This window comes from Nerophis ophidion, linkage group LG04 (assembly GCF_033978795.1).
Source record: "Nerophis ophidion isolate RoL-2023_Sa linkage group LG04, RoL_Noph_v1.0, whole genome shotgun sequence".
Taxonomy (NCBI): domain Eukaryota; kingdom Metazoa; phylum Chordata; class Actinopteri; order Syngnathiformes; family Syngnathidae; genus Nerophis; species Nerophis ophidion.
Window position 1 is genome coordinate 13038466 of NC_084614.1, and position 16221 is coordinate 13054686.

General features: G+C 39.2%; 1 protein-coding gene across 1 annotated transcript in view; it reads right to left on the reverse strand.

Moving 5' to 3' along the window:
• The window catches only part of matn1 (matrilin 1), a 21379-nt gene extending 5975 nt beyond the window's left edge, over nucleotides 1-15404 (reverse strand). The window contains exons 1-6 of the mRNA XM_061897097.1: nucleotides 15156-15404; nucleotides 13242-13426; nucleotides 13014-13178; nucleotides 9826-10048; nucleotides 6777-6899; nucleotides 2348-2520 (exon numbers count right to left, since the gene is read on the reverse strand). Coding sequence (XP_061753081.1) covers nucleotides 2348-2520; nucleotides 6777-6899; nucleotides 9826-10048; nucleotides 13014-13178; nucleotides 13242-13426; nucleotides 15156-15240 — 954 coding nt within the window. The 5' untranslated portion in view covers nucleotides 15241-15404. The remainder of the gene's footprint in view (nucleotides 1-2347; nucleotides 2521-6776; nucleotides 6900-9825; nucleotides 10049-13013; nucleotides 13179-13241; nucleotides 13427-15155) is intronic.
• Between the last annotated feature and the right edge of the window lie 817 nt (nucleotides 15405-16221).

Genomic DNA, 16221 nt, shown 5'->3' on the forward strand with positions numbered 1-16221 from the left:
ATATATATATATATATATATATATATATATATATATATATATATATATATATATATATATATATATATATATATATATATATATATATACACACACACACACACACACACATACATATATATATATATATATATACATATATACATATACATATATATACACATACATACTGTGCATTGGCGGCAAACTCCGTAGATTTCTACCTTGTGTGAGCAGGCTTTCTGAAACTCTTATTTTGTTAGTGCAGGCAGGACGGAGCAGCGCTCTTATTGTGAAGACAGCAAATTGTGCGGTGGCTCTTTACACTTGTGACAGCACTTACGGGGCGAGAGTCTGTTGAAATAAAAAGTCCTCCTCGCCTTCCTGCCGGTCGTTTTTTTCCTTATAGCCGGCGTCATCTCACAAGACCCTCGGGGTGCCGTGAATGTCAATCAAGTGACGTCTTAGTGAAGATTGATGATCGCTCATTTTCAGGTCTATTTAGGTGTCCATTAGCTCCATCTACCTAATGGTCACCCCTCATCTACTCAGTGCTAGTCTCGCCAACTCTTGGACCATGTGTTCACGTACACTATATTGCCAAAAGTATTTGGCCACCCATCCAAATGATGAGAATCAGGTGTCCTAATCTCTTAGCCCGGTGTATAAAATCTAGCACTAAGGCATGGAGACTGTTTCTACAAACATTTGTGAAAGAATGGGCCGCTCACAGTGATTTCTAGCATGGAACTGTCATAGTGCAACAAATCCAGCATGGAACTGTGCAACAAATCCAGTGTTGAAATGTCCTCGCTCCTAAATATTCCAAATTCAACTTTATTATAAGAAACTGGAAGATTTTGGGACCAACAGCAACTCAGCCACCAAGCGGTAGGTCACGTAAACTAATAGAGAGGGGTCAGCGGAAGCTGAAGCGCATAGTGCAAAGACTTTCTGCACAGTCAGTTGCTACAGAGCTCCAAACCTTTCAATTAGCCCACGTACAGTACGCAGAGAGCTTCATGGAATGGGTTTCCATGGCCGAGCTGCTGCATCTAAGCCATGCATCACCAAGTCCAACGCAAAGCGTGGGATGCAGTGGTGTAAAGCACGTCGCCACCGGACTGTAGAGCAGCGGAGACGTGTTCACTGGAGTGAAGAATCACGCTTTTCCATCTGGCAATCTGATGGACCAACCAGTCTGGGTTTGGAGGTTGCAAGGAAAACGTTACATTTCAGACTGCATTGTGCCAAGTGTGAAATTTGGTGGTGGAGGAATGATGGTGTGGGGTTGGTTTTCAGGAGTTGGGCTTGAGCCCTGAGTTCCAGTGAGTGGAGGGGGGCGTGGCATCGAAGTCAGCTACAGATGCGTAGATGGCCCAGGTGGGTCTTGTTATCTAATCACCTGTCGCCCTGTATAAGCAGCAGCCGGGAGGAGGGAGTTAAAGTTAAAGTTGAAGTAGTAATGATTGTCACATACACACACACACACACACACACTAGGTGTGGTGAAATGTGTCCACTGCATTTGACCCATCCCCTTGATCACCCCCTGGGAGGTGAGGGGAGCAGTGGGCAGGAGCAGTGGCCGCACCCGGGAATCACAACCTACCGATCTCAGGGCGGACACTCTAACCACTTGTGAATTATATTTATATAGCGCTTTTCTCAAGTGACTCAAAGCGCTTTACATAGTGACACCCAATATCTAAGTTACATTTAAACCCGTGTGGGTGGCACTGGGAGAAGGTGGGTAAAGTGTCTTGCCCAAGGATACAACGGCAGTAACTAGGATGGCACAAGCGGGAATTGAACCTGCAACTCTCAAGTTGCTGGCACGGCCACTCTACCAACTGAGCTAGGCCACTGAGTAGGTTGTGGAGCTGTTGTTGGAGTTGCTGGAGCTGGAGTGAGAGTGAGTCTGCCACAGATGCACTAATTGTAAGTGTATCTTGTGTTTTCTATGTTGATTTAATAAATACATAAATTAAAAAAAAAAAAAAAATATATATATATATATATATATATATATATATATATAAATAAATAAATAATTCTTCTGCGGCCCGGTGGTTGGGGACCACTGGTCTGGAGGACCCACGAGAGGGCAACCTCCACACAGTAAAAGGAACTTTGAATGCTCCAGGAGACCAAAACATTTTGGACAATTCCATGGGATGGCACTTCAAGTTCATATGTGAGTGAAGGCAGGTGGCCAAATACTATAATGTTTATTCTAAAGAAACGTAACAAGTGCGACAACCGTGCCATCAACCGACTTCTAGTTGGGCTCGACAACCGGTTCACGTGTACCCCACCCTCATCAAAGCGGGTTTCTGCTTGACAGGCCTAACATCTCGCCAGGTACCTGTCGGACCAGGCTGGAGTACTGCACCAGTCCCACGTGGGCTTTGCTGTCCGACACGTCCAGTTTGTCAACGATCTGGTTGATCCACTTCTTCACCAGCTCAAAGTTCTCAGGACGCACGCTTTTGGATCCGTCGATCAGGAACACCACGTCTGTGGCCGAGTTGCTGCAAGCTGCACACACACACACACACACACACACACACACGCACACACACACGCACACACACACGCACACACACACGTTACTCTTGTGGCTCATTTTCTCTGTTCAGATCTTCACACACACATTCATGTATTTCTGACCTTTTTGAGACCTCCAAAAAATGCCTACCTCTTTAGGACCACCCTTTCTAGAAGTATAAATATTTGTATTTACAACATTAATAATATATACATACTATCTAAATATAAAAAATGCAAGCTTATGGTATTTTTTTTCTTTTGTAGTTTGAATTTTTTAGTTTTTAATTGGTTTTCAATCTTCATTATTTACCTCAAGTTATTACAGTATGTCTCTATACATATATATACATACATATATATATATATATACACACATACATACACACACACACACACACACACACACACACACACACACACACATATACATATATATATATATATATATATATATATTTTTTTTTTTTTTATAGATTTTGGCCAAAGGGGGCACATTTCAATTTCTTACACAGACTTGTCATTAAATATGTTGGTTACAGGGGGAGCACCGAAAATTTTTACACTCACTTGTTATTTCATATGTTGACCAATCCCTCCTTTTTAGGACCACCCAATTTTGCTAGATGTGACCAGCAGGGGTGCAAATGAGACATTCTCTATTAGACGCAATGTTATTGGGACCATGATTTATCTCATTACTTGTTCACACCCCCTCATATGGAAGCCACTTTCCCTTCTTCATGTCTCAAGAAGGGTAGAAATACAAGAACACACAAACAAACACATTCTTGTATTTCTTACCTTCTTGAGACCTCCGAAAAATGCTTACCTCTTTAGGACCACCCTTTCTAGATATATAAATATTTGTATTTTCAACATTAATAATATATACATACTATCTAAATATAAAAAATGTAAGCTTTCAGTATTTTTTTTCTTTTTTAATTTTAATTGTTTTGTTTGTAATTGGTTTTTAATCTTCATTATTTGCTTCAAGTTATTACAGTATGTCTCTATATAAAAATAATTTAAAAAAGATTTTAACCAAAAGGGGGGCATTTCAATTTCTTACACAGACTTGTCATTACATATGTTGGCCACTGGGGGAACACTGAACATTTTTACACTCACTTGTTATTTCATATATTGACCAATCCCTCCTTTTTGGGACCACCCTCATTTAGATAGATTCTCTATTAGATGCAATGTTATTGGGACCATGATTTATGTCATCACTTGTTCACACTTCCTCATATGGAAGCCACTTTCCCTTCTTCATGTCTCAAGAAGGGTAGAAATACAAGAACACACAAACAAACACATTCTTGTATTTCTTACCTTCTTGAGACCTTCGAAAAATGCCTACCTCTTTAGGACCACCCTTTCTAGATATTTAAATATTTGTATTTACAGCATTAATAATGTATACATACTATACAAATATAAAAAATGTAAGCATTTAGTTAATAACTGGTATGTAATCATTATTTCAAGTTATTACAGTATGTCTCTATATACATATTATTATTCTTTAAGTAATTTTAGCCAAAGGGGGCGCATTTCAATTCTTTTTACACACACTTGTTATTTCATGTGTTGACCAGAGGGGGAGCACTTTTTAAAAGTGACACAGTCAATTTGAAAAATCCCTGCTTTTTGGGAGCACCCTCATTTAGATAGAGAATGTCCCATTTGCACCCTTATTAGATGCAATGTTATTGGGACCATGATTTATGTAACACCTCCTCATATGGAAGCTACTTTTCCTTCTTCGTGTCTCAAGAAGGGTAGAAATTAGAGATGTCCGATAATACCGGACTGCCGATATTATCAGCCGATAAATGCATTAAAATCTAAAATCGGAAATTGTCGGCATCGGTTTCAAAAAATACAATTTATGACTTTTTAAAACGCCGCTGTATGGAGTGGTACATAGACGTAGAGAGAAGTACAGAGCAGTTGCGTCTCCCAGTCATACTTGCCAACCCTCCCGATTTTCCCGGGAGACTCCCGAATTTCAGTGCCATTCTCCCAAATTTCTCCCAGACAACAATATTGGAGGTATGCCGCACGAGTGAATGCAAGGCATACTTGGTCAACAGTCATACAGGTCACACTGAGGGTGGTAGTATAAACCACTTTAACACTGTTACAAATATGCGCAACACTGTGAACCCACACCAAACAAGAATGACAAACAAATTTCGGTGGAACATCCGCACCGTAACACAACATAAACACAACAGAACAAATACCCAGGATCCCTTGCAGCACTAACTCTTCTGGGACGCTACAATATACACCCCAAACCCCGCCCACCTCAACCTCCTCATGCTCACCCAAATTCCAAGCTGCTGTTTTGAGGCATGTTAAAACAAAATAATGCACTTTGTGACTTCAATAATAAATATGGCAGTGCCATGTTGGCATTTTTTTTCCCATAACTTGAGTTGATTTATTTTGGAAAACCTTGTTACATTGTTTCATGTATCCAGCTGGGCATCACAACAAAATTAGGCATAATAATGTGTTAATTCCACCACTGTATATATCAGTATCGGTTGATATCGGTAATTAAAGGCCTACTGAAATGAGATGTTCTTATTTAAACCGGGATAGCAGGTCCATTCTATGTGTCATACTTGATCATTTCGCGATATTGCCATATTTTTGCTGAAAGGATTAAGTAGAGAACATCAACGATAAAGTTCGCAACTTTTGGTCACTAATAAAAAAGCCTTGCCTGTATCGGAAGTAGCAGACAATGTGCGCGTGACGTCACGGGTTGTGGAGCTCCTCACATCTGAACATTGTTTACAATCATGGCCACCAGCAGCGAAAGCGATTCGGACCGAGAAAGCGACGATTTCCCCATTAATTTGAGCGAGAATGTAAGATTTGTGGACGAGGAAAGTGAGAGTGAAGGACTAGAAAGAAAAAAAAAAAAAAAAAACTAGACGGCAAAGCGATTCAGATGTTATTAGACCAATTAACTAGGATAATTCTGGAAAATCCCTTATCTGCTTATTGTGTTACTAGTGTTTTAGTGAGATTATATGGTCGTACCTGTACAACCTGAAAGTCGGAGGGGTGTGGCCACGAGTCTAGTGACCGCCAGTGTCTCCGAGGGAAGGCACGTTTCTCGACGAGGCGAAGGAATCTGTTGGGGCCAGGCTGAGATTTTTTTTTTCTTCCCTCCTCCACGGTGGAAGCATCCGACGGTCGGGGGTGGCCGGTGGAAGTCCACAGCTGCGTTTTTTACAGGTGCAGGAGGAACGACGCAAGTTCTTCGCTCATGTCTACGGTAAGAGCCGACTTATTACCACCATTTTTTCACCGAAACCTGCCGGTTGACATGTGGTCGGGAACCATGTTCGCTTAACCGCTCTGTTCCATAGTAAACACACGCCATTAGACTGTACAACTCTTCTCTGGGGCGGGGGTGGGGGGTACTAGGATGACAGGGGATGCAAAACAATAACAGTGCAGTACGTTTTCATAACACGGTCACTACTGCCTACTTTGTCTTGTTCTATTCTTATTTTACTGTTATATTTTTATTCTCATTGTTGCTTTTTATTTTTTATTCTTATTGTAATATTTCTTTATTTTGTTTCCATTTAAACCCCCATTATTTACTTTTATTTAAATTGATCTCAACTCTGTACACTGCTGCTGGAATTTGAATTTTCCTGAAGGAACTCTCCTGAAGGAATCAATAAAGTACTATCTATCTAAAGCTTCACCGTCATCTTTCGGGAATGTAAACAAGGAAACACCGGCTGTGTTTGTGTTGCTAAAGGCGGGCGCAATACACCACTTCCCACCTACATCTTTCTTCTTTGACGTCTCCATTATTAATTGAACAAATTGCAAAAGATTCAGCAACACAGATGTCCAGAATACTTTGGAATTATGCGATGAAAAGAGACGACTTATAGCTGTGAACGGTGCTGGACCAAAATGTCCTCTACAAGGTATGACGTCACGCGTCATCATACTGCGACGTTTTAGCATGATACTTCCGCGCGAAATTTAAAATTGCAATTTAGTAAACTAAAAAGGCCGTATTGGCATGTGTTGCAATGTTAATATTTCATCATTGATATATAAACTATCAGACTGCGTGGTCGCTAGTAGTGGCTTTCAGTAGGCCTTTAAGAGTGGGACAATATCGGAATATTGGCAAAAAAAGCCATTATCGGACAACTCTAGTAGAAATACATACACACACACACACTTACCGCTGCAGGTGCGACCATCGTCTGAGAGGGTAAAGCCGTCTTTGCAGGCACACTTGTAGGATCCGGGGGAGCTTATGCATACTTGCTGGCAGTCATGATCCCCAGTGGCGCACAGGTCCGACACTGTGTGTGTGTGTGTGTTGAGGTTTGAGAGTACACACACACACACACACACACACACACACACACACACACACACACACACACACACACACACACACACACACACACACACACACACACACACACACACACACACACACACACACACACACACACACACAGAGAGAAGAGGGGCAGAGGGGTTAGGAGAGAATAACAACTATGTCAGTGTGAGAATAGGAAGCCTAAATATTTAATGACCAGGGGAGCCAAAAATAGACATTTGAATGAAGTGGATCCTTGAAAGGGAAAGAAGTGGCGGATAAACAACCAGTTTGTACTCTGGCAGTCTATCGGAGGTGTCATGGTGGCTACTCTCGGACCTCCTTGCAGCCCCTGCGTCAACCCACGTTATCATTGCAAATATTCAGTTCCTTTGCGCTGTGAAAAATTGTCATTTGTGCCGTTACGGTTTTTAAAATGTTGTAAAATAGATTTTCTACCCTCCAACCACAACACCTTGTCAAAACCTCCCCAAACTTGTCCTATTCCTTTGTGCTACATTTTATTTGGCTTTATAAATTTTTTCAAAATTCATAAGCAGCCCCTCCACCCTTAAAAATATTTCCAAACGTGTTACAAACATCTGTGCTACTAATTATTTTGCCAATTTTCGTTTTTATTTTTGGATTTTTTTTATTTTTATTAATCAGTTCAACAAAATAATACAATTGCAACATTCAGAGCAATTGAGAGGACACACAAAACAATTCAAACGTTGTCAAACAAAAATTAATAATATCAACTACAGTATGAATATTAGTAAGAATTCAAATATAACAGTGATTAAGAATCCCTCATTTTATAGTTTTTATGATATTAATGTCTGCGATGAGATAGCGACTTGTCCAGGGTGTACCCCGCCTTCCGCCCGATTGTAGCTGAGATAGGCGCCAGCGCCCCCCGCGACCCCAAAAGGGAATAAGCAGTAGAAAATGGATGGATGGAATATATTAATGTTTTATGATTTATAGGCAACTCTCCCACCTTGTCAAAAACTAGGGCTCAGAATCTTTGGGCAACACACGATTCGATTCGATTCTTTGGGGGTAACGAGTGCCAGTTCTGTGATTAACCACATTGTTCCATAAAATAGATACTGCCACACCGCGGTGAGGGATGTCTTGTATTGGTTTTTTCTGTCCTATGATTTGCATGTTTTAGTTTGAAAAGTAACTCTCCTCTCGTTTCAGGTCACTTGCCCTTCCTTTTGTGTCATCAGTCTGACGTCCACCTGTTCCCTATTACCCTCATGTGTCTTATAAGCCCACTCCTCCCTTTGTTCTGTGCCAGATTGTTTCGTTTATTCGTGCTTTGTAGCGTCCATGTCCATGCCTTGCCTTGTCTCGTGCTTATGTTCCTTGATCCTGAATCCCTTTGTTACTAATTAGAGTTTTCCTTTCTTCCTCCTCAGCAGAGTGGTTTTGGTTATTTCGTTTATTCAGCCGAAGAGGTAAGTTATCAGTTATTTTTCATTGTTTCCTCAAGTTTTTGAGTGACATTTTTGTTAAAACTATTAGATAGTGTAGAATTTTTCATAGCTGTTGTTTCTTCCTCCTGTTGGAGCGTTTTTTGTTTAGCTCGGTTGGTAGAGTGGCCGTGCCAGCAACTAGAGGGTTGCAGGTTCGATTCCCGCTTCTGCCAACCTAGTCACTGCCGTTGTGTCCTTGGGCAAGACACTTTACCCACCTGCTCCCAGTGCCACCCACACTGGTTTGAATGTAACTTAGATATTGGGTTTCACTATGTAAAGCGCTTTGAGTCACTTGAGAAAAAGCGCTAGATAAATATAATTCCCTTCCCCCCCCCAATACATTTTATAGCACATACGACGCCAATTGTAATTAGTCTTTGCTTTTGTGTTTTCCTCCGTTCGGAGTGATTTTCGGTTGTTCCTTTTTTCTGGAACCTTTTTCGCCGTTTAGTTGTTTTTTTTTGTTAATATAGATATAGTTATTCCTTGACTTTGAAGGTGAAAGGAAGTTATCAAAATAAAAGCCTGTCAAAGTTCCCTACTCTGCATCTGAGTCCTATCCTTTTTACCAAGCCTGACAGATACACAGCACTGATACATTTTTACATTGGCGTATTTTTCAGACTATAAGATGCACTTAAAATCCTTTCATTATCTCAAAACTCGACAGTGCACTTAATTAATGTACAGCATAATTCTGGTTGTGCTTACCGACCTCGAAGCAATTTTATTTGGTACATGGTGAAATGATAAGTGTCACCAGTAGATGGCAGTCACACATAAGAGATACGCGTAAACTAAAATATGATGGCAGTAAACAACAACAAAACTTTAAATTTTACATTGAGAATATAGAAGTTTACAAACAGCACTCATAAATCTGTCAAAAAGTTTTTAGTACGATTTTGGTAAGCTATGAAGTGCATTAAACATACGAGTATTATTATGGTGTGTGTATGGCACCTGTTCGCAGACATTATCTGGCGTTTGGTTTGGCAATATTATGCAAAATTAACTTTTTTTAACTTCTGGTACGTGCTGATAGTTATCGCAACAAATATTACAAAATATTATCATACTTTCCAAACATTTTTAGGTCTAAATAAAAATACTTACCTTTACAGTGAACTACCCATCAAATTAATAAATTCATTTTTAACACTAATTATGTTTTTAATATTTGCAATGATAAGGAGGCGGGGCTTTCACCACTGTCATTCCAAGACGTTGCTCTTGTTTCTGATGAGCCAATCAGGTCAAAGGTCAGAAAGTGCATGAGCAAGGCCAATGACAAAGTAAAAAAAAAAAGGAAAACAACAACCTTACCCTCTCGTCAAAGCGGAGCGGCAAAGAGGATGGCGTCTAACGACGACCAGCCCCCCCCAGCCAACCCCAACAAGGCGGCCATCTTACCGCAGAAGGCCTCCTGGAACTTCTTGGTCAGCTTCTCGATGACGCTGTAGCTCTCCACGTAGTCCACGTGCTCGTCCAGGGGCTCGCTGGCCATCTGCTTCAGCGTGCTCATGTCCACGCGGCCCACGCCGATGGCGAAGATCTCGATGCCGGCGTCGCGGGCGCGCTGGGCGATGTCCTTCACGTTGTCCTGGGGACGCCCGTCGGTCACGATGATGGCCACCTGCCGTTGGACACAAATAGACAAGGTCGCTATCGATACAGTAAATTTTGGTATATACATATTTATTTTACATATTTATGAAGCACACCCCCGCGCTTATTTTGTCATCAGGTTTTACTTTTTAAAATGTGTATAATTGTGGCAATATAGTTGTTAAAGTTAATATTGTTGAGATTTCTGATCATTTGTGAGGACGCCAAAGGGATTTCTGTGGCAGAGCAGAGCATACAGGACAGTTCATTGTGTCGTTGTTTTGGCTTGTTAATAAAATAGAACATTGTTATGTGTGTTAGATTTGCGGTACTGTAATACTTTATATTGTTGCGAAAATGTACAAACTTTCACTAAAATGTGGACTTTGGTGGAGGCTCTAACACATTACTCATATTTCTTGTGAAGAAATGTGATTATCCATTAGGGGTGTAACGGTACACAAAAAGTTCGGTTCGGTACGTACCTCGGTCTAGAGGTCACAGTTCGGTTCTTTTTTGGTACAGTAAGAAAACAACAAAATACACATTTTTTTGGTTATTTATTTACCAAATTTGTAAACAATGGCATAACAAACGTATACACACAGGGTCCATTGCCAAGGTTAGAGTGGTCAACATATATAAAATAAATACTAAATAAGATAAGGCTCCGAACGGTTTCTTAACAAAACCTTTCTACATATAAAGTGCTTTTTTTGATTGATTGAGACTTTTATTAGTAGATTGCACAGTACAGTACATATTCCGTACAACTGACCACTAAATGCAAACACCCCAATAAGTTTTTCAACTTGTTTAGGTCGGGGTCCACGTTCATCTAACTTGGCAGTAAGAGGATATATGGGCTTATTGTTTTTCCACCATAGAAGTGGGTCAAAATCTAGTTTTTTAATGCAATACAGCAACCCCCTGCGACCCCGAGCTACAAAAACATTTGTTATTGTTTCAGCCCTGCCTGACTCGCCAGGGAGAGGCTGCTTGAATGCGGAGGTGACGCTTCAAAGGAGTTTGCATGTTTGACGTGTTGGCAAAGGCGTACTCTACTGCTGCTGAACAATGAACAATGTCGGCAAACATGCGCCCTCCATTGTTGTATCGTGCAGCCAAAGTGTTCCCAAACGGGAGATCTGAACGAGGCAGGAGGGTCTTTCAGCACTGGGTTTTGCATGTTGTCCTAGCCCGGTCGCTGCTAGCCTGCCGTGTGTTATGCATCGCTCTGCTTTTTTTACACAACCTGCGGTGGGCTACCTAATATGTCCGTGTGGAAACTCGTTTGGTACACCTCCGAACCGAACCGAAACCCCCGTACCGAAACGGTTCAATACAAATACACGTACCGTTACACCCCTATTATTCATACAAACTTTTTAAAATACGAACCCTGTTCAAGAACAAACTAAGTTAGCTAAAACCGAGGTTCCACTGTATACACTGTAGATATAACCCGGCAGGCACAAGACATTGATACAACGCTGATTAAACGTACATGTCCTTTAAAAATGACTTTGAAACAACGTTGAAAAATAGTAATTTGAGACAATGTGTGTGTCTCACGTTGGAACCACGTTGTTGGTGGGGAAATAACCAAATTTCAATGATCAAACCAACATCACAAACTGACATTGAATAAACGTTGTCAAAATGCATGTTGTTTCAATGTTGTATTTGTGTTGTAGAATATTGGTTGGGGAATGACCCAATTTCAACGGTGAAATCAACATCCGAACCAAACATTGATTAAACGTCATCAAAAAGCATGTTTTTTTAAATGTTGTATTTATGTTGTTGAATATTGGTTGGAAAATGATCAAATTTCAAAGGTCAAATCAACATCAGAACCCAACACTGATTTAATTTTGACAAAAAGCATGTTGTTTCAACGTTGTATTTGTGTCGTAGAATATTGGTGCGGGAAATGACCAAATTTCAATGGTCAAATCAACGTCAGAACCCAACATTGATTAAAGGTTGTCAAAAGCCCGTTGTTTTAAAGATGTATTTGTGTTGGAGGATATTGGTTGGGAAATGACCACATTTCAATGGTCAAATCGACGTCAGAACCCAATATTGATAAAACGTTTGTCAAAAAGCACGTTGTTTCAACGTTGTATATTGGTGTAGTAGAATAATGGTTGGGAAATAACTACATTTCATTGGTCAAATCAGCGTCAAAACCCAAAATTGAATAAACGTCAAAAAGCATGTTGTTTCAACGTTGTATTTGTGTCGTAGAATATTGGTTGGGAAATGATCAGATTTCAATGGTCAAATCAACGTCAGAACCCAACATTGATTAAACGTTGTCAAAAAGCACGTTGTTTTAAAGATATATTTGTGTTGTAGAATATTGGTTGGGAAATTACCAAATTTCAAAGGTCAAATCAACGTCAGAATCCAACATTGATTAAATGTTGACAAAAAGCACGTTGTTTCAACGTTGTATATTGGTGTAGTAGAATGATGGTTGGGAAATAACTACATTTCATTGGTCAAATCAATGTCAAAACCCAAAATTGAATAAACGTCAAAAAGCATGTTGTTTCAATGTTGTATTTGTGTAGTAGAATATTGGTTGGGAAATGACCAAATTTCAATTATCAAAATAACTTCGCAACCAGACATTGAATAAACATTGTCAAAAAGCACGTTGTATTTGTGTTGTAGAATTATTGTTTGGGAAATGACGAAATTTCAGTAGTCAAATCAATGTCAGAACCCATCATTGATTAAACGTTGTATTAAAGCACGTTTTTTCAACGTTGTATTTGTGTTGTAGACTATTGGTTGAGAAATGAACAAATTTCAATGGTCAAATCAACATCACAAGTTAATATTGAATAAACATCGTCAAAAGGCATGTTGCTTCAACGATGTATGTGTCGTAGAATATTGGTGGGAATCGACCACATTTCAATGGTCAAATCAACGTCAGAACCCAACATTGAATATTGATTATTGGAGGCGGGTGGGACCTTGCTGATGTCAGGAGATTTGACCCTGGCGCCCTCGTTCTCGCTGAAAGCCACGTTGAGCGCAAACTGGATGGCGAGTCCCGTCATGGTGCCCGTGGACAGAGGCTCCACTTTGGTGACGGCCTTGATGAGGCCCGCCTTGGTGCGGTGGGTCTTCAGAGACAACTGCGGGCCCAAAGACGACACATCAGAAAGGGAGACGGAGGCGGGGCTAAGGTCCAGACGTACCTCGTTCTTAACCCGGCTGGCGTAGTTGACCACGCCCACGCGGGTGGCGTTGGGGCCCACGTCCAGGCCCTCGATAACCTTGGCGAGGAAAACCTTGACCTGCTCAAACTCGGAGGGACGGACGCTGCGGCTGCTGTCCACGATGAACACCAGGTCTGTGGGGCGGGTCTTGCACAGACCCGCTGCTACACGTAGGGGGCGACAAGGAGGCCACTTCTTACATCATCGCAATAATGGAGGCACTGCTCTCATAAACTTCAACATTTCAACAGTAATAGTCTTTTTTTTTCTTTTACAAATATTGGGATTATTATATTTTATAAATTATAATTTTATTATATAAAAATATTAAACTACGAAATATGATAGAAAAAAATACCTTCATACAAAACAAATTAAAAATACATACTCATATAACAAAGAAAAACTAAGATTACTTAAATTAATTGAAACAAATTAATTTACAAATAATTAAATTTAACTAATCAAAGTAAGGAATGAAAAATGCATTATATAACACATATTTTAAAACATACTGCATATAGTAAAAAAATACAAATAAAACATTACCGAAACAAAAAATAAATAAATGAAATGAAGATAAAATTGTATTAAATAAAAATATTAAACCACAAAATAAAATATAATAATTTGATACAAAACACAAATAAAAAAATAAACCATATGACAAAGAGAAATTAAGCTTAATTAATTTAAACTTTAATTAATTTCCTAATAATTCAATTTAATCAATCAAACTAAGGAATACAAATGCAATAAGCATATATAATAAAAAATAAACTTGAAAATAAAGGTTATACCACAAAATCAATAGATTAATACAAAACACAAATTAAAAAATTCATACTAGTATATTACATAAAGTAAGATCAATTAATTTAATTAAAACTTTAATTAATCTATAATTAAATTTAATTTTTTAAACTAAAAAATACATATAAAACACATTGAAAAATAAATACTTTAAATTATACAAAAAATAAAACATTGAAAAATGTAAAATTGATCAAAAGAAAAATTTATATCAACTACAAATAAAACTTAACTGTATAAGAAATTAATTAAAATGTGACTTGGTAGGATATTTTGCAGGGCTGAGTAATGTACATTTTGAACATTTTATGCAATTTTTGTAATATATTGGAATAAAAATCAAGGGAAAAAATAAAAACGATAAAATGTAATTAAATACAAATATTAGATATACAAAATAAAGATAGAATTATACAGATAAAAACTTTGATACTGTAATATACTCAATTACCTTTCAATAATGTTGTTAAATATGTGCGGATGAAAAATTGAGGATTTGATTCATGAATTAAATAAAAATATTAAATGAATGAACAATGTCCATTATACAAAACACACATTTTAAAATGCACCCTGCATGCAAAATACATATTAAAATAGTAAATATAAAATAATACAAACTGCATTAAATCAATTTCCAAAAGATTAATTAATTAAATTTGTAATAATCCATAATTAAATGTAATTAGTTAAACAAAGAAATAAAAAAAAATAGATTGATACAAAACACCCATTGTAAAATACATACTATATATATATATATATGTAGAAAATTAATATAAAATACGAATAAAAACGATATTTAAAAGAAATGAATTAAAATGGGAGTGGGTAGCATGTTTGACTAAATTAAGTCATGGCGACATCACTGATCTCCAGTCTCACCCTTCACCTCAGCTTTGAGAGACACACACTCACACACACGTCATCACAAAGCGCTCTATCTCCATCCAAAAGCAAAAGTTAAAGCATCATCTTTTTTTGGTCTGCAATAATCTTCAATATTTTGCATGTGACAACTACCACCGCTCCTCAAACTTCCTGACAGACCATCCCTCGCCCCCCCCCCCAGCTACTCACCCATGGCGGCGGCCGTACGGACATCGACGGCGGCCCGGGCGCCCACGAGGCCGAGCATCAGCACCAAGATGGGCGGCGTGAGCATGGTGGCGGTTGCTGGAGGAGACAGAAGCCAGACGGAGCAGGACCGAGGGAGTTCCAGGCGAGGGGGACGTCCACGGAGTGAGACTGAGGGTCTCTGAGCTGCAGGTTATCAATGCAAGTGCTTCACACACACTCTCTAACCACTCACACCCCCGCCGACACACACACACACACCTTAGTTAACAGTGTTTGTGCCTTACAGAGGGAAATACCTGCCCTGGGAGGACCTAAAATGGTGGTTAGGGAAAGACAAACACACCTAGGATGGACAGGTATGTATGTGTGTGTGTGTGTGTGTGTGTGGTTGGGGGTACAGGAGAGGCTGGGGTTTCGGTGCAGCTCGGATTCAGCCGAATAAACACCAACATGAATTCCTCTTTTCTCAAACACACACTTTTTGGCGTAAGTCGGGAGGAGAGAGGCCGCACAGACCGCCACTGTGTGTCGTGTTGCTGCTCGCGGACGCTTTAGCGCGTGGGCTTCTTTAGCATATTAAAACATACACTTCATTAGGTACACCTGTAATATCTAACCAGATGTATAATTCCTATAACTGTAAAAGACATGCGGGTTGTCTCCAGGGCTTGTAATACATGCTAGCATACGTCAGGGGTGTCCAAACTTTTTCCACAGAGGGCGGCACACGGAAACATTTTGATATTTCTCATTTTCAAAATATATGGATTTTTTTTTTTTTATCCTTACGGCTCCTGGGGAGCATAGAGGGTCTCAGTCACTAAAATGTTAAAAAATAAGTCAAATTATTTTTGTTGTTTTTTATTTAATACTTACAATAAATCTCTATATTAACTTGAGGTTGATATAAAGCAGGGGTCGGGAACCTTTTTGGCTGAGGGAGCCATGAAAGCCAAATATTTTAAAATGTATTTCCGTGAGAGCCATATCATATTTTTTAACATTGAATACAACTAAATGCGTGCATTTTTTAAGTAAAACCAAAATTTTTAGAGTATAATAACAC